The sequence below is a fragment of the Heloderma suspectum genome, chromosome 12, assembly GCF_057233095.1.
Source record: "Heloderma suspectum isolate Gila_16-S chromosome 12, 16-S_ref, whole genome shotgun sequence".
Lineage (NCBI taxonomy): Eukaryota > Metazoa > Chordata > Lepidosauria > Squamata > Helodermatidae > Heloderma > Heloderma suspectum.
The window spans coordinates 5268831-5296011 of NC_139469.1; the positions used below are offsets into that span (position 1 = coordinate 5268831).

General features: G+C 44.4%; 1 protein-coding gene across 1 annotated transcript; it reads left to right on the top strand.

The window, feature by feature from the left end:
* The first annotated feature begins 2929 nt into the window (after window positions 1–2929).
* On the top strand, window positions 2930–26790 carry COPS3 (COP9 signalosome subunit 3). The gene is made up of 12 exons (XM_084818172.1): window positions 2930–3104; window positions 8938–9067; window positions 16040–16152; window positions 16254–16303; window positions 16650–16742; window positions 17761–17940; window positions 19559–19699; window positions 20159–20332; window positions 21040–21126; window positions 22713–22826; window positions 24600–24680; window positions 26458–26790. Exons 1-12 carry the CDS (start codon window positions 3050–3052, stop codon window positions 26509–26511), a joined length of 1272 nt encoding a protein of 423 aa, XP_084674298.1. The 5' UTR covers window positions 2930–3049; the 3' UTR covers window positions 26512–26790.
* The last annotated feature ends 391 nt before the right edge of the window (window positions 26791–27181 follow it).

Sequence of the window (27181 nt, forward strand, 5' to 3'; positions counted from 1 at the left end):
GGCTGCATATTGTCACCCTGCTTATTTAACTTATATGCAGAGTACATCATGAGAAATGCCGGGTTGGATGAATCAGAGGTCGGAATTAAGATTGCTGGGAGAATTATCAACAACCTCCGATATGCAGACGATACCACCCTAATGGCAGAAAACGAAGAGGATCTCAAGAGCCTCTTGTTGAGGGTGAAAGAGGAGAGTGCAAAAGCTGGTTTGAAACTCAACATTAAAAAAACGAAGATCATGGCATCTGGCCCCATCACTTCCTGGCATATAGAAGGGGAAGAAATGGAAGCAGTGACAGATTTTACTTTCTTGGGCTCCAAGATCACCGCAGACGGTGACTGTAGCCATGAAATTCAAAGACGCTTGCTCCTTGGGAGGAAAGCTATGGCCAACCTAGACAGCATAGTAAGAAGCAGAGACATCACCTTGCCGACAAAGGTCCGTCTAATCAAAGCTATGGTTTTCCCAGTAGTAATGTATGGGTGTGAGAGCTGGACTATAAGGAAGGCTGAGCGCCGAAGAATTGATGCTTTCGAACTGTGGTGCTGGAGAAGACTCTTACGAGTCCCCTGGACTGCAAGGAGGTCAAATCAGTCCATCCTAAAGGAAATCAACCCTGAGTGCTCATTGGAAGGACAGATACTGAAGCTGAAGCTCCAATATTTTGGCCACCTAATGCGAAGAGAAAACTCCCTGGAAAAGACCCTGATGCTGGGAAAGACTGAAGGCAAAAGGAGAAGGGGACGGCAGAGGATGAGATGGCTAGATAGCATCACGGATGCAATGAATATGAACTTGAGCACGCTCCGGGAGAGAGCGCAGGACAGGAAGGCCTGGCGTGCTATGGTCCATGGGGTCACGAAGAGTCGGACACGACTGAACGACTGAACAACAACAACAACAACAAAGTATGCTTCTGAGCGTGTGCAGAGCACCTTGCCTTCAGCACTGAATAACTGCACAATCGGTTGCGCGCTCCTCGAGGACTGGAACGTGTAACTGTAAGAAAGTCAAAGCAGCTCAACTGTACATCCTCATAGTCCTTCCTCACCTCCGCCTTTCTCCTCTTTTCTATTTCCCACCCCTTCTTGAAATTTAGACCTAAAGTTCCTGGATGCAGGAAACTGGCTTTTGTTGTTGTTCAGTCGTTCAGTCGTGTCCGACTCTTCGTGACCCCATGGACCACAGCACGCCAGGCCTCCACTCTCTCCCGGAGCGTGCTCAAGTCCATATTCATTGCATCGGTGATGCTATCTAGCCATCTCATCCTCTGCCGTCCCCTTCTCCTTTTGCCTTCAATCTTTCCCAGCATCAGGGTCTTTTCCAGAGAGTTTTCTCTTCGCATTAGGTGGCCAAAATATTTGAGCTTCAGCTTCAGTATCTGTCATTCCAATGAGCAGTCAGGGCTGATTTCCTTTAGTATGGACTGATTGGACCTCCTTGCAGTCCAGGGGACTCCTAAGAGTCTCCTCCAGCACCACAGTTCGAAAGCATCAATTCTTCGGCGCTCAGCCTTCCTTATAGTCCAGCTCTCACAGCCATATGTTGCTACTGGGAAAACCGTAGCTTTGATTAGACGGACCTTTGTTGGCAAGGTTTTTGTTGTTATACCACTCTGTAAAGAGTTCTGTACAATCATGCTGCAATAACAACTGGAGTTCAATTTCTCCTCAATATTCACTTTTTCTGCAATGCCTCTCCTGGATCAAATTCATCTCACTTATTCTGTACTATTGCCCTGAGCTCAATTCTCTCTGCTTCTTGGTCAAATCCTTTTCCCTCCCTTCACCTTTCTGAAATCATGATAATGCGAATGGAAAAATACGAATGCACCACCTCTATATTATATGCAGCTGATAATGCAGTAATTTTGTACTCCTAATAACTATTGATAATATTAAATATTATATTAAAGTACATGGTTTCCAAAAACATAAGATCCAAGATAATGAGGCCCTAAGGTTACAGACAAATGAGGACTGGAACTGCCAAAATCTCCTGGGTGTGAAATGCTGTTCCATTATTAGGTACAGACTGAGTACACATCAGCCATTGGCATCCCACACTGGGACTATCAAATGAAGCATGAGCTCAGATCTTCTTGGGATAAAATGGCAGTTATAATGCATGATGCATCAGATGGAAGTGGGCTATAGTCCATGAAAGCTTATGCCAGAATAAATGTGCAAGTCTTTAAGGTGCCACAGGGGTCTGTTGTTTTTGCTGCAATGAACTAACAGGGCTACCCTTCTGGAAACTGTTATATCTTTTGTGGCAGAAACTTTTGTGGACTAGAGTCCATTTTATCTGATGCATCTAATCCAGGGAAGCTTGTACCGTAATAAATGTGTTGCTCTTTACGGTGACACAAGGCACTTTGCTCTGTTCTTATCATGCAATTGTACAGCTCTGTGAAGTTTGGAGGAACAACAAGGTGATAGTGAGGCACATGGTGCAAGATCCTGCTGCCAGGAGGCACGCCAACGTGACGTCACGTTGGGCCTTAGCAACCAATCCGTCTGGATTTGCAATGCATGGTCATTTCTAGCGTTTTTGGTGCTTTAAACAATTATGATCATTTTAGGGCGAACGGGGCGGCGGTGGTGGTGGGGGGACAGGCCTGCAAACGCCACTCGTTCCCCGTCGGCCCCATCCTCGCCTCCCGCGTGCGAGTCGCGACGACAGAGACCGAGAGGGAGGCGAGGGGGAACGCGAGCCAGCGGCTTCTGTTTACACCCGGAGGGCAACTTCCGGGTCGAAGGGCCGGGAGGCGGTTCCCATGGCAACGCCCCTGTCGAGGCCTGGCGCGCCGGCCCCGCGGCGCGCGGCGGAAGTGACGCCCGAGGAGCACGGTCCCGTGACCCTCGACGCGGCGTCTGATTGGCCCAGCGCGGACAGCGTCGCTGCCGCCGCCGCCGCTGCTGCTGGAGGGGGAGAAGGAGAAACAGGAGCAGGCGGCTCCTCCCTGCCGTCCCCGGCCCGGGCCCCGCGCCCTCCCTCCCTCCCTCCCTCCCCTCCCCCGGCCTGGTCGCCCGAGAGCCGCAAGATGGCGTCCGCCCTGGAGCAGTTCGTCAACAGCGTCAGGCAGCTCTCGGCCCAAGGTGAGGGCCGGGCCGGGCCGGGCCGGGCCGGGCCGGGCCGGGCGGGGGCGAGGCGAGGCGAGGCGAGGGCGGCGGGCGTCGTGAGGGAAGGCGGGCCGCCCCCGGCCCTCCTCGGGCGAGGCAGGCACGTGGAGGGCCGCCGCCGCCCCTCTCCCCGAAATGGGGCGAATGGCCGCCGGGTGCTTTTAATCCAAACGTTCATTATTACGTTTCTGTCCCGCCTTTTTTCCTCATGGGAGGAGCCCGAGGCGGCTTACATGACCCTCCTCCCCATCTTATCCTCGCAGCGACCCTGTGAGGTAGGCCAGGCTGAGAGTCAGTGACTGGCCCAAACTCCCCAGTGAGCTTCGTGGCCGAGTAGGGATTGAACCCGGGGCTTCCCAGTCCAGCACTCCGCCCAGCCTCCGGATGTGCTGGGTCTGCATCTCCCATAATTCCCAGCCAGGTGCCCTAACCGCTACACCACACCTCCTGAACCGGTTTATTGGCGGCCTGTTTGGGGTGAAGTGAGAGAAGTGGAGTTGCCTTTCCTTGTATCTCCTCCCCCACCTGCCACTTTCTGTAGTCTTCCCCATTGTCTGTTTTGGGTTGTAAGCTCTTTGCGTTCAGGGATCTCCATCCCCACTTTTTTTCTTTTTTGGCAAAGTGATGATTTACGTTGCTTTCATTGTGGGGTAGGTGGGATATACATGTGAAAACTAAGTTAAAAGGTGAGTGCATGGAGACATGTGTATAAAATTATGCATGGTGTGCAAAAGTGCGTAGGGGGACATTTTTCTCTCCCATAATATCAGAACCCAGTGAAGTTATCCCATGAAGTTGAATGGTAGGACAGACGAAAGGGAAAACTTCTTCATACAGCGCATAGTTACACTATGGAATTTGCTATCACAAGATGTCATGATGGCCACCAGTTTGCATGGCTTTAAAGGGGATTAGGTATTCATCAAGGAGAAGGCTATCAATGGCTACTAGTCCTGGTGGCTATATTTTACCTCCAGTATCGGAAGCAGTATGACTGTGTACCAGTTGCTGGAGACCACGAGTGGGAGGGTGCCATTGCATTCATGTCCTACTTGTGAGCTTCCTACAGGCAGCTGGTTGGCTACTGTGTGAATTGCATCATAGACTCGGTAGGCCTTTGGTCTGATTCATTCTTAAGTAAAGAAATATGGAGCAGATTCCTCAGAGGGCTCTTATGCTAAGCTGCTGCTGCTGCTGCTATTACTACTAATTATTATTGCAATGTAAGTTTGATGGTTTCACGACTTAAAGAAGAAATAAATAAAGTGATTCAAAGAATCACTTTAAAGAAGAAATAAATAAAGTGATAGGTTCAGCTATTAAATAAGGATGGCAAAATGATAACAGAGGACAAAGAAAAGGCAGAGGTGCTCAATTCCTACTTTGGCTCAGTCTTCTCCCAAAAGAGGGTCTATGACCCCCCTGGCAAAGGCGAAGTACAGGCTGAAGGGGCAGGATTGCAGCTTGAGATCGACAGGCATATGGTCAAGGAACACCTCATTACTTTGAATGAGTTCAAATCTCCAGGGCCAGATGAACTGCATCCTAGAGTCATAAAGGAACTGGCAGAAGAGCTCTCAGAACCGCTGTCTATTCTCTTTGAGAAATCATGGAGGACCGGGGAAGTGCCAGATGACTGGAGGAGGGCTAACGTTGTCCCTATCTTCAAAAAGGGTAAAAAGGAGGAACCTGGGAACTACAGACCAGTCAGTCTGACATCAATCCCTGGGAAAATTCTGGAGCAGATCATAAAGCAATCCATCTGGAAGCACCTTGACAACAATGCAGTGATTACTCGAAGCCAACATGGATTTGTCAAAAACAAGTCCTGCCAGACAAATCTGATCTCATTTTTTGATCAAGTCACCTCCCTTGTAGACCGTGGGAATGCTGTAGACATCATATACCTCGACTTCAGCAAAGCTTTCGACAAAGTGCCCCATGATATCCTGATGAGCAAACTAGCTCGAAGTGGGCTAGATGAAACAACGATCATGTGGATCCACAGTTGGCTACAGAATCGGACCCAAAGAGTGCTTATCAATGGGACCTTCTCAAGCTGGGGAGAGGTAACGAGTGGGGTACCGCAGGGCTCAGTCCTGGGCCCAGTGCTCTTCAATATTTTTATTAATGACTTGGAGGAGGAGGTGCAGGGAATGCTGATCAAATTTGCAGATGACACAAAATTGGGAGGGATAGCTAATACTTTGGAAGACAGAAACAAAATTCAAAGTGATCTGGATAGACTGGAGTGCTGGGCAGAAAACAACAGAATGGCATTTAATAGGGACAAATGCCAAGTTCTGCACCTAGGAAAAAGAAACCAAATGCACAGTTACAAGATGGGGGATACGTGGCTCAACCACACTACGAGCGAGAAGGATCTTGGAATTGTCGTCGATCACAAGCTGAATATGAGCCAACAATGTGATGTGGCTGCAAAAAAGGCAAATGCTATTTTGGGCTGCATTCATAGAAGCATCGCTTCCAAATCCCGGGAAGTACTAGTTCCCCTCTACTCAGCACTGGTTAGGCCTCATCTGGAGTACTGTGTCCAGTTCTGGGCACCACACTTTAAGAAGGATGCAGACAAGCTGGAGAGGGTTCAAAGGAGGGCAACAAAGATGATCAGGGGACTGGAAACAAAGCCCTATGAAGAGAGACTGAAAGAACTGGGCATGTTTAGCCTTGAGAAGAGAAGACTGAGGGGAGATATGATAGCGCTCTTCAAGTACTTGAAAGGTTGTCACAGAGAAGAAGGCCAGGATCTCTTCTCGATCATCCCAGAGTGCAGGACACGGAATAATGGGCTCAAGTTACAGGAAGCCAGATTCCGACTGAACATCAGGAAAAACTTCCTGAGTGTCAGAGCAATACGGCAATGGAACCAATTACCTGGGGAGGTGGTGGGCTCTCCCACACTGGAGGCCTTCAAGACGAGGCTGGACAGCCATTTGTCAGGGATGCTCTGACTTGGATTCCTGCATTGAGCAGGGGGTTGGACTCGATGGCCTTGTAGGCCCCTTCCAACCCTACTATTCTATGATTCTATGATTCTATGATCCCCACAAGGAGCTTGCAATCTAAAGTTTTGACAGCAGGAAGGAAAGTGCAGAAAGAGAGAGAGGAGGGTAACAGAGATTGAATATGAGTGGCTTCAGTACCTAAGCTTGGTAATTAGCCAGAGGAGGTGGCTTTTGGGGAGGTCTTTGAAAGGGGAAAGAGAGATGGCAGCATGTACTTTTTCCAGAGAGGACCTTCTGGGCACAGAGCAAAAAGGGGGAATGAGTAGAGGCTAGGCCTGTTTGTCCATCTTGCTGGAGGCCCCTTATATGATGAGGCTGATAGAACATGAGGAAAGGCTCATACTACGAGGCTGCTGTTGCTGTTGCTTTTATTATTACTACTACTACAGTTTCTGTCTATAGATAAGGAAGAGGCCACCACTAAAGCCATCCAGCTCTCCTCTAACACATATCTCTGTTCTTGCTCACTCATCAAAATATATTATTGTATGTGTTCTACAGTTGTTAGATCAAGCCTTGCAAAAGATAAGATAGGCAAAGACATCTGTGTGTGGAAAGAAATCCACGCCCCTGCACCTTTCATAACCTACAGTGGTTCTTTGGGTTTAATTAGGAAAGAAAAATGGGCCTTATTTGAGTTATTTGACACACAGCATGACTTTATGCATTGCATTTTGTGGCGATCGGAAAAGGGGTGCCAGCATATTAGGGAGGGCACTGAAGAAGGGTGATGTGTCATGGACATGTTCTTTTAAGAAGCTGTGTGGTGGTTGTGTGATGCTATAACAGGGAAAGTTGTACAAGAAGCTCTGGGTCTCTTGGACATACCATAGCAGATAGGTCTACTTTCCTCAGTTTCTTACTTAAGTTATTCGTTGCACACACAGATTCCTGATTTCTTACTAGGTTCTGAAATATGCTGTGCAGGGCTTTCTGTAAAGACAGCTTCTATGCATTTGGCAAAGCAATAGAAAAAGTGTCCTGGGGGAGCAATGGTAATCTGTTTGGGTTGGAGCTGTGAGATTGCTTTAGCTCATAGCTTTTTAAATTCAATTACTAGTGTTTGTATTTGTGACTTGGTGTGTGATTGGAAACAATAGAATGGCTGCTCAGAGGTTTCTAGAACATAATGTACAGTTCTTAATTTTAGGCCTACTAGAATTCTAGAGGAGTATTTCTCAAACTACTTTGAATTTGGTGGAGGGCTCTTCTAAAATTAACCCTGCCTTCTGGGACCCTAGTCCCACACCAACCATCAGTTTGGCAGGCCCCTAAAGATTCTTGCATGTAGAAATGTGCATCCTTTTCTTGGGTGTGGTAATCTCTGGATTGGGCAAAATGAAATTTTAAGGTTAATTATATTCTTCTAAAGATATCAGGCACTGGTGCTTTCTAGTTTCAGTTTGTTTCAATTAACATTTGTCTGTCAGAAAAATATTTCTGATCTGTGTCTTTGGTTTCAAATATTGACTCAGCCTCATCTTGTAGATACTAGATATGCACAGAGTTGTCTAAAGCTTTTAGACTCATAGGAGTCTGGATGTGGTCCTGTTTACATGGGGGTTTTTTAGCCCTGTTTCTTTGGGGTTCAATTCTCTTTTTTAAAAAATACATTAAAAACGTTTTACTGTACCACTGGTCTATATAAATACTTAGTCCTAGGTTCAGGGAAAGATTAGAGTTGCACTAAGGTTTTACTAGCTAGCCTAGGATTTCAGCTGTGGTACTGTCCATGGTATTGTGTTTGTGGGGGTGGAGGTTTCCAGTCAACCCCCCACCCACCCATCCCACAACCTCCAGCTGTTGTCTTACTTTGAAAATTAAACTCTCTCATGCTGCAGAAGTGAAGCAAAATTATGAACAGAGTGCAATCTACGTATAAAGGGTATGCGTAACCTGCTGGTGGTTATTTAAAGCTGCTATCTTAGCAAAAAATTCCTGACCCAAAGACTTTTGTTTTGACTTGATTTGCCTGGGTGTGTTTATGTATTTATATTTATCTATTTAAAGCATGTTTATGCTACTCATCAGCCAAAGGGCTCCTGGAGTGGCTTATAATACAGTCAATAAAAACAAGACTGTCCTATATTTAAGTCAGGCCTTATTTAAAAGTTTGAATGAATCTGTTTCTCTACCCTTCTGTAAACTGTTTTGTGCTGAATTATTTTGGGAACTTCTCTCTTGATGAGCCTGGACTACTTAAAAATACAATCTGCCAGTTGTGGTTGAAGTTCATTAGTGATAGATTCCTCACCAAAATGATTCTGGACATAAGAAGAGCCCTGTTGGATTGCGCCAGCAATCCATCTTGTCCAGTATCTTGCTCCCCACAATGCCCAACTGAATGCTTCTGGGAACCTCAGAGGCTGGACCACTTCTCCAAGTACAATATACAACACAAAGGAGAGAGCCTTTTCTGTGGTGGCACCTTAGTTATGGAATGTCCTTCCTAAAGTGGTGAGCCTGGCATCTACGTAACATTTTTTGCAGACTCAGATTAAGATATTTTTATTTTCCTGGGTATTTTAATTTGAGAAATGCCGTAGCTTGCTGTATATTTTTAGTTTCTGCCTAATGCGATCATTAGTGTTATGGTTTTGTTATTGATTTAGTGTGTTTGTGATATATTCGTTGTTCAGAGAGCCTTGGAATATATTGGATGAAGGACAGCATGCAGATGCCCTAAGTAAATAATTAAAATGACATAAGCATTTATGTGTGGGAGCTATTTTATATTGTTACTGTCCAAGCTGAAATGTAACAGCCTTTTTTTCCTATTTCAGGGCAAATGACCCAGCTTTGTGAACTGATCAACAAAAGTGGAGAACTGCTAGCAAAAAATCTGTCTCACCTGGATACAGTTCTTGGTGCCCTAGATGTGCAAGAACACTCATTAGGTGTTCTTGCTGTTTTGTAAGTGATGCTTTCCTTTATTTGAAGTTTTTGCTCTAGGTTTGAATTTTGTATGGGTCTGCTATCCAAAACTTCATTGGACTATTCTTCATCTTTATGAATATCCCTTATTAATGTCATTTTAAGAAAGGATGGGAAGGGTGAATTGTAACTTAAAAAAAAAAAACACTTGTAGGAAGAATGCACAAGGTGCAATTTAGTTAAATGCAGTGATTGTTTACTATCTACGAAGTATTCCTAGTCTGCTTTGGGCAACACATTCAACAGAAGTGTAGACTTGGCTATGGTAGGTAGATGGGCAGGGGGTGGTTGAACTTGGCTCACTGTAGATATTATATCAAACATAGCAAGAATGACTGCCTGTTGGTATCATTAGATTTTGTCTGCTACAAAAACTTGGAGGAAAGCTGTCTTGCTAACTTTGAAGGGAGTTAAGTGGATAGCCATGCTGTAGATACTTTGGGTCAGAGTGACACGAGAGACATCCATGGTTGTTCTGTGCATGCTGTACATGGTGTGTTGAATCAAGTGTGAAATATGGAAACCTAAAAAAAATTGGCCATCGTATTATAAAGTCATTTTCTAGACATCTTGCTTTTACAAGGTTTTACATGCTTTTGAACAGTGACTATGAAGGCAGATGTTGGGGGGTCTCCCCTTGTCTCCCCCCCTTTTAATAAAAGGTTGCCACAGCAGCTGTACTTAAAAAAGACCCACGTTTGCAGCCTGTGAAACAGCCTAGAAACAACAGCATTGCACCAATCCAATGACAGAAGGAAAAGATCCAAAGTTGCTGTGGAAAGTTAGATTGTAAAAATGACTTTTCACACCTTTTCTCTGAAGCCTTCAGCACAATCATGCTCTGTAATTAAGCCTAAGCATGTGCAACTGAAGCAGCTGCATGCGCCTTCCCTGTTTACTTCTGCCTCCACTTTGCTTGCCTCCCTCCATTGTTTCCCAATGTTGTATTTTAGATTGCAAGTTTCTCAGGGCACTTCTATTCTGCAAACTGACACTGATGGCACTATTTGCTAACACCATGCTGGGGAAGCCTGTGCTATATAAATCATATTCTGTAGCACCTTTGAAAATTTTTCCTCTTGGTTTTGTCAGTACTCCCTGGAAACCCTTAATGTTGTCAGAAGAATCATACAATTCAAGTGATTGTGACATTTTTCATCTCTGTGGATGTGTGGTGTGTTGAGTAGGGTTTATTATAGTTATTTGTTTAAAGGTTTTGCGTGGTGATGGCTGCAATCCTATGACTTGAGGTGTTTTCCAATGGATTTGTCTGTTAGCTATCATCTTTGAAGTGGGTTTGAGCAGGTCTACTGCCTTGCCTTAGACATGGAGCTAGGTGAAGTTTTTTTACCGCTAATAGTGAAAGTGTGAGCAGATTCAAATGCCTTAATTGTAAAGGCAACTTCCCTTGAGAATTGAGAATAAAGAACGTTGAGTTTTCCAGAACCTCGAAAGCCTTGAACCTTTGGGCTCTCTTCCTTTGACTGGGAAGTAAGCAGGCAAGGATGACACCCACTGATTTTAACACCAGTTTTGGAGGTTTCCATTCCATAAGCAGAGCATCAATTAGCAAAAGCTTTTGCCATGTGGGAAAGTTGAAGACTTCTAGGTAGTGTTGATATTCTACCTTCAGGCCTGGGGGCCAAATTCAGCCTTCCTGATGGCCACAACCTGTTCTCCCAGCCCCACCTCCTTTCCCCGACCTCTGATCATTTGGTGGTTTTTGGCTCTTGTGCAGTTTTTTCCCATTCTAAAAGGTTGAAATGCTTCTCCTAAGGCTTAGCTACTGGCAGTAAGACCTTTAAGCTAAAATATGGTCGTATATTTGGCTCTACCCTTTTTGCCTTTGGCTCCACCCACCACTGGAATGTACCCCTGAGAGCTTCTGTGAAATGGAATTTGGCCCTTAAGCTAAAAGAGGTTCAACAGCCTTATTCTCCTGTGTCTGGGTTCACACAACATGACAAGCCAGGGTACGGGTTGAGTGTGGGTTGTTGTTGAACCATAGGTTGCTGTGTTGTATGAACCCAACTGCTCTAACAAACTATAGTTTGTTAACCACGAGCAACCCATGAAGAGAACCCATGGTTTGTTGTTGGGTTGTGAACTGTGGATTCTTCATGGTTAACAGCGTGGTTTGTTAGCATGGCTGGGTTCATACAACACAGCAACCCATAGTTCATTGACAACCTACTGTCAACCCAAACTCAGCATGTATTCTGGCTTGTCTTGTTGTGTGAACCAGTTCAGTGTCGTCGTCGTCCCCGACATGGAGTTAGCAACTTCAGCAGTGGCCTGGGTGGGGATGTGTTAGATGTCTATTGTTACGTGTATATTCTGCCTTTCTTCTAAGAAGTCCAAGACAGTATATATGATCCTGTCTCCATTTTATCCTCTCCATTTTATTCTCACAACAGCCCTGTGAGGTAGGTTAAGCGGAGAGTCAGTGACTGGAGCAAAGTCACCCAGTGAGCTTCATGGCCAAGTGGGGAGTAGAACCCCCGTCTCCCCAGTCCCAGTCCAACATTCTAACCACTACACCATACTAGCTTTCTATGATGATAGGAGCATCCTAACTGTGTATTGGTAACTTTAAATGGTATATAACGTGTATTTGGCAGACGCAAAATCAGAGTTAGTTATGATTTGGTGTAGGCAGTATTTTGTGTGCTTTCCTGTCTGAGGGTAGAGTTCACTTAGCAGTAAAAAGTGTTCAGGTTCTTGCATTGTCAGAAGCCCTATTCAGGAATTCAGCTTTGGGGTTTAAAGTACACAAGGGGAAAGAGATTGGACAAGTACTGTCACTCGAGCCCCCTCCATTGCCTCCATGTGTTGAGAAGGAACTTCTGCAGCAGAGAGCCTTTTGCCTCCATGTCGGCTCCCTGTGTGGCTTTAGAACCCTGATTTTCTAAGGTTCTAAATCACATCGCTCCCCTGCTGCAGAAGTTTGCATTCAGTGTGTGGAAGGTGAGAAGCGTGACAACATAGGGCATGGAGCTAGCATGCTCATCCTCGCTCTTCCTCCTCATTGCTCTTTAAACTCTAAAGCTGAATGTTGTTGTTGTTGTTGTTGTTCAGTAGTTCAGTCGTGTCCGACTCTTTGTGACCCCATGGACCATAGCACGCCAGGCCTTCCTGTCCTGCGCTCTCTCCCGGAGCATGCTCAAGTTCGTATTCATTGCATCGGTGATGCGATCTAGCCGTCTCATCCTCTGCCATCCCCTTCTCCTTTTGCCTTCAGTCTTTCCCAGCATCAGGGTCTTTTCCAGAGAGTTTTCTCTTCGCATTAGGTGGCCAAAATATTTGAGCTTCAGCTTCAGTATCTGTCCTTCCAATGAGCACTCAGGGTTGATTTCCTTTAGGATGGATTGATTGGACCTCCTTGCAGTCCAGGGGACTCGTAAGAGTCTTCTCCAGCACCACAGTTCGAAAGCATCAATTCTTCGGCGCTCAGCCTTCCTTATAGTCCAGCTCTCACAGCCATACATTACTACTGGGAAAACCATCGCTTTGAGTAGACGGACCTTTGTCGGCAAGGTGATGTCTCTGCTTCTTACTATGCTGTCTAGGTTTGCCATAGCTTTCCTCCCAAGGAGCAAGCGTCTTTTAATTTCATGGCTGCAGTCACCGTCTGCGGTGATCTTGGAGCCCAAGAAAGTAAAATCTGTCACTGCTTCCATTTCTTCCCCTTCTATATGCCAGGAAGTGATAGGGCCAGATGCCATGATCTTCGTTTTCTTAAAGTTGAGTTTCAAACCCGCTTTTGCACTCTCCTCTTTCACCCTCAACAAGAGGCTCTTTAGATCCTCTTCGCTTTCTGCCATTAGGGTGGTATTGTCTGCATATCGGAGGTTGTTGATAATTCTCCCGGCAATCTTAATTCTGACCTGTGATTCATCCAACCCGGCATTTCTCATGATGTACTCTGCATATAAGTTAAATAAGCAGGGTGACAATATGCAGCCTTGTCGCTTCCCAATTTTGAACCACTCAGTTGTTCCATGTCTGGTTCTTACTGTTGCTTCTTGACCCTCGTACAGGTTTCTCAGGAGACAGGTAAGGTGGTCTGGTACTCCCATCACTTTAAGAATTTGCCACAGTTTGTTGTGATCCACACAATCAAAGGCTTTAGCGTAGTCAGTGAAGCAGAAATAGACGTTTTTCTGGAATTCTCTTGCTTTCTCCATAATGCAGCGAATGTTGGCGATTTGATCTCTAGTTCCTCTGCCTCTTTGAAACCCCGCTTATAATTCCGGTAGTTCTCGGTTCGCATACTGCTGAAGTCTAGCTTGTAGGATTTTGAGCATCACCTTGCTGGCATGTGAAATGAGCGCAATTGTGCGGTAGTTTGAACACTCTTTGGCATTGCCCTTCTTTGGAATTGGAATGTAAACTGACCTTCTCCAGTCTTGCGGCCATTGTTGAGTGTTCCAAATGTGTTGGCGTATTGAATGCAGCACTTTAACAGCATCATCTTTTAGGATTTTAAATAGCTCAGCTGGAATACTGTCATCTCCGCTAGCTTTGTTGTTACTAATGCTTCCTAAGGCCCACTTGACTTCACTCTCTAGGATGTCCGGCTCAAGTTCAGTGACCACACTATCATGGCTATCAGGGACATTAAGACCTTTCCTGTATAGTTCTTCTGTGTATTCCTTCCACCTCTTCTTAATGTCATCTGCTTCTGTTAGGTCCCTGCCTTCTTTGTCCTTGATCATGCCCGTCTTTGCACAAAACGTTCCCTTGAGATCTCCGATTTTCTTGAAGAGATCTCTAGTCTTTCCCATTCTGTTGTTTTCCTCATTTCTTTGCATTGTTCATGTAAGAAGGCCTTCTTGTCTCTCCTTGCTATTCTCTGGAAATCTGCATTCTGTTGGATATATCTTCCCCTTTTCTTTGCTTTTCGCTTCCCTTCTTTCCTCAGCTACTTGTAAAGCCTCATCAGACAGCCACTTGGCTTTCTTGCATTTCTTTTTCTTTGGGATGGATTGAGTTGCTGCCTCCTGAACAATGTTACGGACCTCCGTCCATAGTTCCTCAGGCACTCTGTCTATCAGGTCTAATCCCTGAAATCTATTTTTTACTCACCTCCACTGTATATTCATCAGGGATATGATTTAGGTCATACCTGAATGGTTTAGTGGTTTTCCCTACGTTCTTCAATTTCAGCTGAAATTTTGCAAGAAGCAGCTCATGATCTGAGCCACAGTCAGCTCCAGGTCTTGTTTTTACTGACTGTATAGAGCTTCTCCATCTTTGGCTGCAAAGGACATAATCCATCTGATTTCGATATTGACCATCTGGTGATGTCCATGTGTAGAGTTGTCTCTTGTGCTGTTGAAAAAGAGTGTTTGCTATGATCAGCGTGTTCTCTTGGCAAAACTCTATTAGCTTTTGCCCTGCTTCATTTTGTACACCAAGGCCATGCCTGCCTGTTATCCTGGTGATTTCTTGACTTCCTACTTTAGCATTCCAATCCCCTATGATGAAGAGGACATCTTTTTTTGGTGTTAGTTCTAGAAGGTGTTGTAGGTCTTCATAGAACTGATCAACCTCAGCTTCTTCGGCCTCAGTGGTTGGGGCATAGACTTGAATTACTGTGATGTTGAATGGTTTGCCTTGGATTCGTACTGAGATCATTCTGTCGTTTTTGAGATTGTACCCCAGTACTGCTTTTCCCACCCTTTTATTGACTATGAGTGCTACTCCATTTCTTCTAAGGGATTCTTGCCCACAATAGTAGATATGATGGTCACCTGAATTAAATTCGCCCATGCCTGTCCATTTTAGTTCGCTGATTCCCAAGATGTCGATGTTCAGTCTTGTCATCTCATGTTTGACCACCTCCAGCTTACCTTGATTCATTGATCTGACATTCCAGGTTCCTAAACAATATTGTTCTTTACAGCATCGGATTTTCTTTTCACCACCAGACACATCCACAGCTGAGTGTCCTTTCGGGTTTGGCCCAGCCGCTTCACTCTTTCTGGCGCTACTTGGAAATACCCTCTGCTCTTCCCCAGTAGTATATTGGACACCTTCCGACCTGAGGGGCTCATCTTCCGGCATCATCACTTTTAGCCTTGTGATACGTTCCATGGGGTTTTCTTGGCAAGAATACTGGAGTGGGTTGCCATTTCCTTCTCCAGTGGACCACATTTTGTCAGAACCCTCTGCCATGACCTGTCCGTCTTGGGTGGCCCTGCACGGCATAGCTTATGGCTTCACTGAGTTACGCAAGCCCCTTCGCCACAACAAGGCAGTGATCCATAAAGGGGATCACTGAATGTGTGAACAGGGCTAAAGCATGGTCAGTTTCAGAAAACAATGTTTTGTATGCATGAAGGGAGATAGATCTCTAGTAACTGGCCAGCTAATACGATCTTGGAGTTTCTGGCTCCTTTCCTTCAGGGCCTCCTCTGATCTTTATCAGCGGCATTACAGGAAAAGCAGCTTCTGTAGAATTCCTTGCTTTGTGCGGCTAGGGGAACATAGGGGAACCTCCCTATATGACGTAAAACAAGGGTGGGCAACTTGTGGCAATCCAGAAGTTTTGGCCTACAGCTCCCATCAGTTCTCACCATTGGCTGTGCTGGCTAAGGCTGATGGGAGTTGTAGGCCAAAACATACGGAGTGCCACAAGTTGCCTACCCTTAATGTAAAACCTTGGTCATGTCAATCCTCTTTGATTTCTTCCATCTGCCATGTTCAGACAGGCTGACAAAGGAAGTGTCTTGAAGATATGCATTGGTGTGGTATTAATCTTCCTACTTGTGGCTGTGTATAGCCAACATCTGTGTTTTCTTGCGGCTTTTAAGAGCTGTGTCAGGTTTATCTCTTTAAATGAAAGCTCCCTTGCCCAAAGCTTCTGCTGCTTGTCGCCTGTCTCTAAGGTTGAGACCTTAGAGCTGCTGAAAGAAAAACAAAATGTGTATTTTGTCTCGTTTTTAGGTTTGTGAAGTTTTCTATGCCCAGTGTCCCTGACTTCGAAACGTTATTCTCGCAGGTTCAGCTTTTTATCAGCACTTGTAATGGGGAACACATTCGATACGCAACAGACACTTGTGAGTTGGTTCTGCAGTCTTGTGTATTCTCAAATCTGATGTGTTCCGTTATTTGGGATTTCTCGATGGTTTACTTTCTTTTTTCTTTTACTTGCCTCTAGTTGCTGGCCTGTGTCACCAGTTAACGAATGCCCTTGTGGAACGGAAGCAGGTAAACAAGCTGAAACAAAGTTGCCTAGATTATACAATTTTTAGTTTCTCAGGGCTTTGGGTTAATAGTTGTTTTCTGGAGAACTAAGTCTTGCACTTCTTTGTGCAGTAATTTTGTAGCTTCTCTTTTGCCCACCTGTTGGTATGTAGTCACTGCTTTGGGACTTCTAGCCCCTTCATCCCTAGGGCAAGGAATGGGTTACAATATAAAGTAGGTGTTTTCAGATCTGAGGGCACACCTTGATGCTAATCCATGGTAAAGGCACTGGTGGTTTTTCATGTATAGGTGTTGGCACTAGAGTCTGTATGGAAACTTACCTAAAAGAGACCTGTTACATTTCTGACAGCCCCTGAGAGGAATTGGCATTCTCAGGCAAGCCATAGACAAGATGCAGATGAACACCAACCAGCTGACCTCAATACATGCAGATCTATGCCAGGTAAGGAACTGGTATGAATACTTGGCCTTCAGTGGTTCTTGCAGTGCAGAAAACTCTCAACAGATCAGCTTCAAGATTCCTATGAATAGGTTGGGGGAAAAAGTAAATGCCCATCAAATCTGTTTACCAATTGCTGTGCTGCTCCAGAACTCCTGGGTAGTGGTAACCAGCTGCATAGAGTCCCTTCCAGAGCTAGCTGTTCCCTGAATCATTCATAGTGGACGATTGGGCAAGAGTGACAATAGGTCTTCCAAATTTGTTTCTACCTCTCCCCCTCAATTCAGCCTCAACGTGGACAAAGTTGCATATAACTGTAAACTTTGGTATAAAGCATTCCAGATGGCGTATAGCGCTGCCAGTAACCTGAGCTGCACACCTTGTGGCTCTGTGAATTGGCATCAGGTTGCTGCAGTATATTGGAAGCCTGGTCTGCCTTTTTCAATCTGGCATCAGAGATGAGACAGGTGATTAGAGGATCTACAATGCTGTGCTTCCAGCAAACAAAAAAGCCCAGCTGGAGAGCGAACATATTTACACAAATGAAGTGTATACGCATTGGTATAAACAGGTGACTTGCACACCCTTCAGGAGTCAGGTGTGTTTGCAGAAATTGAAATGTATTGGCAGAGGCAAGAATAGTAATGTAACCTTGCAGGTTTGCAAGTGCATCTGGGCGGTGGGGAAATAGAGCCCAGAAGTTCTACTATACCTTCTAAGTTATGCCTAAATGTTTTTTAAAGTGAGAGTTACTCACCATAAGGTTTTGGTGCACGTTTTGTAGAGGCAGCTATAACCCCCTTCCTGTTCCTCCTAACTGCCATTGTGATGGTCTGTAATTCTGGGGAGACCTAATAATTTCACAGTACTGGAGAAAACACATACTGTACCTGCATTTCATTCTCCTATGTGGCTTTATAAGTAATGATGACTATTCTGCCCTGACGCACAATTAAAGCTCTTGTTCTTAAGCATGCGAAAGTGGCACTGTTTTTTGTAACTCTGGTCTGTTTCATTTTAGCTCTGTTTGTTAGCAAAATGCTTTAAACCTGCCCTCCCATATCTAGATGTGGACATGATGGATATTTGTAAAGAGAACGGGGCATATGATGCAAAGCACTTTCTATGTTACTACTACTATGGTGGAATGATATACACTGGGCTCAAGAACTTTGAAAGAGCGCTCTACTTCTATGAGCAGGTAATGTTTTCCTCTGTGTGTTGAAGGAGAGGTCTGTCTGCTGCAGCAGGGGTCAGTGTGAGGTTCTAACAGCCATATAAAAAGAAGAATAGAAACATATTACCCTGCATGCCCCCAGTTTTTGAATGCAAGGCATTGAGGCAGAGCAAGAGCCTGAAAATAAAGTAGATTCATCCAAGTTACAAACTCGCCCCTCCTCATCTGGGGGTGATTCTTACTCTCTACAAGAGAATAGGCAAATGGCTATTTTCAAGTCTAGATTTCATATGTGTTTTACTTAACAGCTGTTTATGTGTGACAGAGGGATCAATATACAACCACTGACGTGAAGGAACAAAGGAAAGTGTTTAAGAAGTAGCTATGCATATGTATTGATCCATAATAAAGTTACATAAAATAAGCCATAAGCATGGAAATTGCAGTTGCAGCAAAAGGCATAAAAAGCTCCCAAGGTTTCTGTGGAACGCCCTCCCTAGGGAACTCCGTCATGCCCCCTCTTTAATGAGCTTCTGTCGTGCATTAAAAACGTGGTTGTTCAGGCAGGCATTTGGGATGGGTTAGGGTATTTTAGAAAATGTTTTTATTGTAGAATTTTATTGTTTTAAACTGTTTTATTGTATGTTGTACATCGCCCAGAGTGGCTGGGTGACCAGCCAGATGGGCGATTAATAAATTTAATAATAATAATAATATCCATAAAACGGAGTCTTACTCTACAATCATTGACTTAACAAACTCGATGACATGCTTGCCAACCCTGATGCTGTTCAAGGAGAGTTGGCTACCACACCACTAGAAAGGGCCATGGACACCCCCTCCATTTGCATCCTGATTACACCCATGTGACATTACTAATTGCAGTTCTCAGCTTTCTATCAGAGTATTGTGATTTGTCATTAGAATCTTGTATTTTTGGATGATTCATTGTAAGTCCTTTATGCAATTTTAATTTTGCTAGCTCTCTTAAATGTGTTAATGAAAATGAAATGAAATATATCCTGCTTAAATAATAATTATAATTATAATTGTATTGATGGGGTGTAATTGGATAAAGCAGTGTAGAATCTATAAGCCCCCCAACCAAGCCAGTGGAAAGGCGTGATATAAGTTTATTAAATCATCCCGGAAAATTGACAACCGACCTGTGTCCAACTTGTGGGGTTGGACTTGATGGTCTTATAGGCCCCTTCCAACCTTACTATTCTATGATTCCTTCATGCTTAGTTCAGCAAGTACCTTCCTCCCTCTTCTTGGGTTGAAACTATTAAAGCTAAAAGTATTAGATGGGGGTGTTGTTGTTCTCCAGCTTCCCAAGGGAAAACTGAGCCCTGCTTTGTGTCTTGTTGATTTTAAAAATTTGTCCTCGCCCATTTCTTCTCCCTTGGCAAACTGGTTTTAAGCTGTCTTTGCTGAATGCTTGTTCTAGAAGAACAGGGCTCCATAGTAGCCAAGTAGCTTCATGCCTTTGTTTATGTGAGATTGGCCCCACTTGCAGGATTTCAAGTTCTCAGCCCCTTGGGATCTCTAGGAAGACCTGTGGGATGATGGAGCCTGTTTTTGTTTGTGATGGTTTTCATCTCCCCTCTCTCTCCCTCTCTCTCTCATTTCTGTTGCTCAGGCTATAACTACTCCCGCCATGGCAGTCAGTCATATTATGTTGGAATCTTATAAAAAGTATATCCTAGTTTCATTGATACTACTTGGCAAAGTGCAGCAACTGCCAAAGTACACTTCCCAGATAGTGGGTAGATTCGTTAAGGTAAGACTCCAGAAATCATATCATATGGTGCACTGGGAGAAATTGGCAGGCTGTGGAATGCAGGATGGGAGTTGGGGAGAAGAGTGTTTTCTCTCCTACGTGTACGAAAAGGAAAGAGCAGAACTAGATTTTGAGTGGGGATAGTAGGATCATTCCAATTTATTAGCCGGAGAGGCTAGCTCAGTGGTAGGACACATCATTTGGAGGCAAGGTCCCCAGTTCAGTCTGTGGCATTTCCAGCTAAAAAGAATTTGAGGTACCAGGGCTGGGGGAGAAGCCTGAAATCTTGGAGAGCTGCTGCCAATCAGGGTAGTCAGTACAGGGTAGACGGAACCGTGGTGTGACTTGTACAAAGCAGCTCTTGAGAACATTGGTCCCTGATTTGGGTGGCGGGGGCTCATCTGTGGTTAAATTGCCAGTCCCTGCATTTTTATAATCTGCCTTGCTTTCTCTTTGCAGCCACTTAGCAATGCCTACCACGAATTAGCGCAAGTGTATGCAACCAATAAACCCTCAGAGTTGCGAAATCTGGTGAACAAGCATAGCGAGACTTTTACCAGGGATAACAACATGGGCTTAGTGAAGCAGTGCTTGTCGTCCCTCTATAAAAAGAACATTCAGAGGCTAACTAAGGTGAGGCATCCGTTCTGTTCTATGTTTTAGCACACTAGCTGGGCGGAGCAGATTTTGTAGCCATTCCCAGATGTTCCAGTGAATCCATGGGAATGTTACATGGAAGTGTCATGTGAAGGTCTTCTGTCGTATGACAAAAAGTTATCACAGAGACTTCATAGGCGCAACAACCTAAATTGGTTCCTGCTGAGAAAATGGCTTGTGTGGCTTCTGATTCTTCATCTGTCTGTTGATTTGCTGAGACTTAGATTCCTGTGTGCTGTACAGAATACTGCCACTTCCTTTCAGTAGGCCAGTCCCCTAGGGCAGTGGTGCAGAACCTCAGGCCCGGGGCCAAATCCAGCCCACTGGGATTACTCAGAAGGCCATAGCCCTTTCCCCAAACCACCGGTGGTTTGGCGGTTTCCTGGCTTTTGTGTAGTTTTTTCCCCAATCTTAAAAGGTTGGAATGCTTCCTCTCAGACTTTGTTACTGGTGTTAAGAGTGTTACGTTAAACTGGCTGGTATTTTTGGTTTTTCGGTCCTGCCCCTTTTGCCTTTGGTCCCACCCACCACTGGAATGCGGGCCCCGAGAGCTTCTCCAAAATGGAATCAGGCTCTCAGGCTAAAAGAGATTCTGCCCCCCTACCCCATGGAATGGAGAATGGCTTGTAGAAGACAAAGGCGTTTAAACCTCTAATGGTTTTTGCTCTACTTCTGAATTTCAGACATTTTTAACACTGTCGTTACAAGACATGGCAAGTAGGGTGCAGCTATCGGGGCCTCAGGAAGCAGAAAAGTATGTCCTTCATATGGTAAGGAATGATGCTTTTGATGAGAATAGCTATTAAACTGCACAACTGAGAAGTCAAATCAGGTTTATCTGAATATACCTGTTGTGCATATAGTGTGCGCAGAGTGGTTTACAGCCTGCTAATAAATATGTTAACAACAATATCTTTCCTAACAACTTTCAGTAATCAAGTCCTTTACAAAATACAAGTGATCAAAACTAGAGAAAAGGACTACAGTAATCAGTATAATACGATCATCTTCCAAACAACAATTCCTTTTATTAGGACGGACAAGTGTTATAATAAGAACAAGTGGCACATCAAAATTCATTTGTCCAAACTTGCAAGAGGGGTAGGCAATAAGCATTAATAAAAAATCCACAGAGATCCATTTGAAGAAAAATGTTTTGTAAAACATAGATGTTGGAGGCTTTTTGTCTGCTGATGCTTTGCAATGTGATTTTGTCCACGTTCAATAAACAATACCATCACCCACCCCAGATTCCCCCTTTTTATAGTTGACTCTCCGATGTAGAAGTCATGGCTGCAACTGCAAGGACAAATGGGGAAATGCTAGAGAGGAGAGGAGGGCTTGGACTTGATGAATCCTCAGCTTTCTCAGGAGCATTTGTGTCTACTAGTGCAAAACCAAGCATGTTTGTTCTATTGGTTGGATGGATTGTGGGGACATGAAGTGGGGCTGACTTGAACTTGGAATAAATATCTGCAGTTCTTTGTCTGCTTTCACTGAGCTAAACTTCTTACTTGAATACCATCCAATTTAAATCATAAGGCTGTGGCCAACACACTTGGCTTTTTCTGACTAATCCAGGCTGGTACATGGCCAGTCACCTGATTGCCTTTGAGAAGTCTCAGTTTGTCCCATGTGATCATGCTGAGGACCTTGTTTAAACAGGAGTAGAGGTGGCTCTTCTAGAACATCTGTGTACCCCACTGACCGATGAAGATATCTGTCAGAAACAATGTGCAGTAACGTATGGATTTATTTGTAAGGCATTAATTTTTTCTGGCAAAAGCAGGGGCTTCCTAAAGTTTTAAATGCTGGTGCAAATATGTTCTCATTTTGTGTTTGAATACATAGCATAGTTTGGGAAAGCTGCCCCATTGAGCAGCATTTCAGTCTCAGAAACCAGAGACCAGTTGCTGGATGAGATTTCCCTAATACTTTAGTGGAATTTTCTTGCTATGCAGTAAGGAAATATTGGTTGAATGAGGTTTCCAGAAATTGGGGGGTGGGGCAAGGAACTATGGTGGGCAATTTCATTGCCCATCATAGTTCCTTGTGCCCCCGCCCCATGATGAGCAAAACCAGAATACATTATGCAAAGTTGGAGAATGCAGGCTTGCTTGATTTGCATAAGAGCTTTGCTTGGCATAGAAGCATCATTTCTGGTTTGAGAGTACACGAAGAGCTGCTTTTTTTGCTGTTAAGTGGCAGGATCGTTAGGAGCATTTGAGAGGGGGGTGGCAGAGGCAAGTTGAAATAGGCACAGTATCGATTCCTTTGTTGCCTGGATGAGGTTGCCATTGAAGCGATCAAAGGCTTTCATAGGCCCAAACTATAATATGCTTAAATCTTTTTTCAGATAGAAGATGGAGAAATATTTGCAAGTATTAACCAGAAAGATGGCATGGTCTGTTTCCATGATAATCCTGAGAAATACAACAATCCAGCTATGCTTCACAACATCGATCAGGAGGTAAATAACCCTTCATGTTCGCCTTGGTTGTGATTTACATGAGCAGCAAAATGAGGTAGCAGCATGGGATTGTGCCGCTACGGGCTGTGGGCGTAGTGGGGTCGGGGAATGACACACCAGCATTTACGCATCCTTCCCCATGTTACGAACGCTACAGATTAAACACACATGCACACACCCAGCACATCATGTGGAGACACTACAGCCTAGCTGGGCTCACTGTTGTACTATTTTTGTACTTGCAGGAATGCTTTTGTTTCTCTTAACATGGAGGAGAGAATTAAATAATGTGATTCCTCTCCTGCTTGCATGCTGAAGTGGTATAGCCCATTCTACCCCCTCATTCTGCTGCAAGCCTCAGACACTGCTTCCTGTCTTGCAGCTAAAGTCCTTGGGATTAATTCAGGCACTGATTTGTTTTATCAGAGGGAAGCACTTAGAACATAGCTACTTATGGAATTCCAAGGCAAGACTCTGGCATTTCAGGCCCTAGAAAGAAAGATGTTCATCTTATAGCCCAATCTTACGTATGCCTACTCAGAAATAAATCCCACTGGATTTAATGGAAGCTTCTGCCCAGTAAGCATGCATAGGTTGCAATCTTAGTCCAGCTGTAAGGTGATGAGAGATTGCATCCAGCCACAGAAGCTGGTTGGCGGAGGAGGAACAGACCACTCTGTTCTCTTTTGCCAGCCACCTCTTATGAGCAAAAAAAACAGACTAGTAACATTTCTGGGCTGCCCTAGTTGCTTTTGACATGAGGAGAAAAGGATTAAAAACCACTGATTTGCACTCTGTCAAATGGAGGTGAGGGGAGGATGGAACAAAAAAAGGACTCTGGGATTTTGAAGTCTGGTTGCAGGGTAAGGATGCCGTAGGACAGCCTTCTTCAACCTTATGCCCTCCAGATGTGCTGGACTACAACTCCCATCACAACTGGCTGGGGGGTGGTAGGAGTTGTAGTTCAGCTCATCTGGAGGGCCCAGGTCAGGGAAAGCTGCCAATAGAACGAGAATGGGCAGACTTCTGGGATATTTTTTTTTTTAAATTAGAACCCCAGAGTCCCCCAACTGGAGTGAAGTGCAGAATAGAAGCCGGTGGGGGGAACCAGACGCAAAATGGGGGCTGGGGTGGCAGTTACCTACCACAACACCTCATGAGCCTGACTGCATATGTAAGTACAGATATAAACCAAAGCTGCTCATATTTTGCAGCAGAGGAACACTGTAGCAGAGAGAGAACCAATTAGCACCAGGCCAGCCATGGCTGAGGGTTTTTTAAACTTGCTATTAAACAACTGAGAATCCAAGAGCCCTTGCTGGTCTCTGCAGATCACCCAGAGATCTACCAGTAGATGAAGATCTACCTTCTGCCCGTCCTTGCAGTAGAAGCAGCAGAGGGCAGGGCCCAATTCCTCATTAGCTGATCATTGCTAGATTTTTGTATTGATTTGCTGCAGCGGCGTTTTTCTGTTGTGTGTCTTGACCATGCCAACGAAAAGGCAAGAGATGTATTCATTAAGCAGCCCTTGCCCCTCTCCCTAACCTCCTGATGCCTGGGTTCTTGGTTCCAAACCAGTGTTTGAGGCTTTGTTCAGGCCCCCCCAGACTTCTGTAAAGCAGTGGGCTTGAAATTAATTTCAGGTGAGAGCCCATGGAGTATAATGCGCCTAGTGGGTGGGAGGAATCATAAGAGTTTGGCAGGCTGTGCCTGAGAATCCTAAAATGTCTGAAACTAATGAACTGTGGCTGTTCTGTATTGCATGGCTCTTAGATGCTGAAATGTATAGAGCTTGATGAGAGACTGAAAGCCATGGATCAAGAGATCACTGTGAACCCTCAGTTTGTCCAGAAGGTAAGTGTCAAAGTTAAGCTCTGTTTGCTCACATGCAAAAACTGATTAAAAACCCGCTTGTTATCCACAGCTTTTGCCAAATACTAAATGTGTATAAAAGTTCTGTACTGTTGAACATAAAAAATAAAAACTCCAATTATATCTAGAACTATAAAGCAAGCATCCCCATCTGAACAGAAAACTCAGTGCATTGCTACTTAACAAATGCGGTTGTCCCATATGCACCCCTCACCCCCTTACACAGAGGACACCGTGTTTTCTCTTCTATTGGATTCACAACAGCATGTTTTTCTTTGAAAAGATGTTCTGTTCCCTCATTCCTTTGAAAATGGTCCGGAAACTTCAGCTGGTCCAAAATAGGGCAGCAAGATTGTTAACAGGGACTGGCCTGCAAGCTCATATTACGCCAGTACTTTTCCAGCTGCACTGGCTGCCAGTCCATTTCCGGGCCCGATTCAAAGTGCTGGTGTTAACATTCAAAGCCCTTAACGGCTTGGGGCCAGGTTACCTGAAGGATCGCCTCCTCCCATATGTGCCTGCCCGGACCTTAAGATCATCCTCAGTGGCCCTTCTCTGTGAGCCCCTGCCAAAGGAAGTGAGGCGGGTGGCTACTAGGAGGAGGGCTTTTTCTGCTGTGGCACCCCGGCTCTGGAATGAGCTCCCTAGTGAGGTTCGCCTGGCGCCTACATTGTATTCCTTTCGGCGCCAGGTAAAGATCTTTTTATTTTCCCAGGCATTTTAGCATTTTAGCTTTCTAAACTTTTATCTTTGCTGTTTTAAATCTGTATTTTTAAACTCCTGCACTGCTGCTAGGTTTTATTGTGGTTGTATTGTTATATTGTGGTTTTAATGTTCTATATATTTTAAATTGTTTTATTGTGTGTTGTTTGGTTTTAATTTTTGTGAACCACCCAGAGAGCTTCGGCTATTGGGCGGTATAGAAATGAAATAAATAAATAAATAAATTCTCAAATTGCAGCAGTTTTCATCTGTCTGAAATGTAAGCAGGTAATGGCATAAGAGTTGATTCAGGTGTTCAGCATGTGGTAGAGTTCTGCTGGGACTGTGTCACTTCAGGAGGCAAGCTCAGAATATCACTCACTGGTAGAACCTGAAGAGGTGGGGAGCAAGAGAAATCTCCAGCACAGAAACAAAGAAAAGCAGAAACCTTAGAAGGGTACTTGGAACCATTTATTAAGGTCCAACATGTTTTGAGTCAGAGACTCTGCTTCAGGAGAGGCTAAATACATTCAGAATATATGCAAAAGGAACCCCTTCTGCTGGGTTAGACTTTTGTCCATCTATCCCAACATTGTTTGCTTCAACTAGCAGCAGCTGTCCAAGATCTTGGTCAGAGAGAGGCCTTTTCCTCAGCTGCTACCTGATCATGTTAACAGGAAAATTCTAGGGTTTGAACCTGGGACCTGCTGCATACAAACACTGAGCTATGGTTCCTCCTCTATTTATGGGGTTTGCATGCAAGATTGCCTTAGCTGTCCTCTCGAAAAACATTGATTCATGCATCCTTACGGAAGAGTCCTCTTGACCGGAAACATGTTGGGCCTTCATAAATGGTTTCAAATGCTTTTGTCCTGAGCGGTGTCTTCCATTCTTGGCTATATAAAGATACAGGAACTGGGAAGCAGCAACTTAGAAGGATTTGGGGAATGATTTGTTAACTTCTTGCCACAAAAGCAAGCTCTGATCCTCCATGTACCTGTTGTTGTGTCTTTTGGAAATAGGTATTGGCTAAACAACTCTTCTTTCTCTTTAACAGAGTATGGGCTCCCAAGAAGATGAATCAGGAAGCAAACCATCCAGTTATTCTTGAAAATCACATTTTGCTTGCCACTCTGTTGTAGAGCGCAAAAAAAAGCTACAGAGAACTACCTTTAGGATCCGAGTGTTAAAAAAAAAAAAAGCAAATCCAAAAAGAAAGCAGAGAACTGACTGTTTCACCTTGATGTTGAGCAAAATTAAAATGATGTCTTCTCAGTACTGTATGATTTCAGAAATATGCTCTGCAAAGAAAGGAAAAAATCTCATTCTGTTGTGGATTTATTTTGCGATTAACATCGTTAATTCATTAAATAATTTACTTTTTGTTTTATGTGGCTTGAATGTTGCTGTTTTTATAATGGCCCTTTTTCCCTCCATGCAAAATTCAAAAAATTTAATTTAAATCAGGGAACGAGAGGTACGGACAAGATGAAAAGCAACTGGTAGTTAGTCTGAAAGCATTTTTGCTTCATTTGCTTCCTTCATAAAATACAGTCTCTTATGAACTCTATATGATCCAAAGAGCTTATATTAAGGGGAAAATAATGATTATTCTCCCACCCAATCCTGAATAAACTAGCGCATGCCTCTACTTGGTGGCTTTTGCTAGATTAAAGGCCTGGGCAAGTTGACAGGCAGGGGGACGGGTGCAGAATTTAGTTCTTTCCCAAATCACTTGCTACACGTGCTTCCAAAGCAGAGGATCTAGCCTGTTTGACACA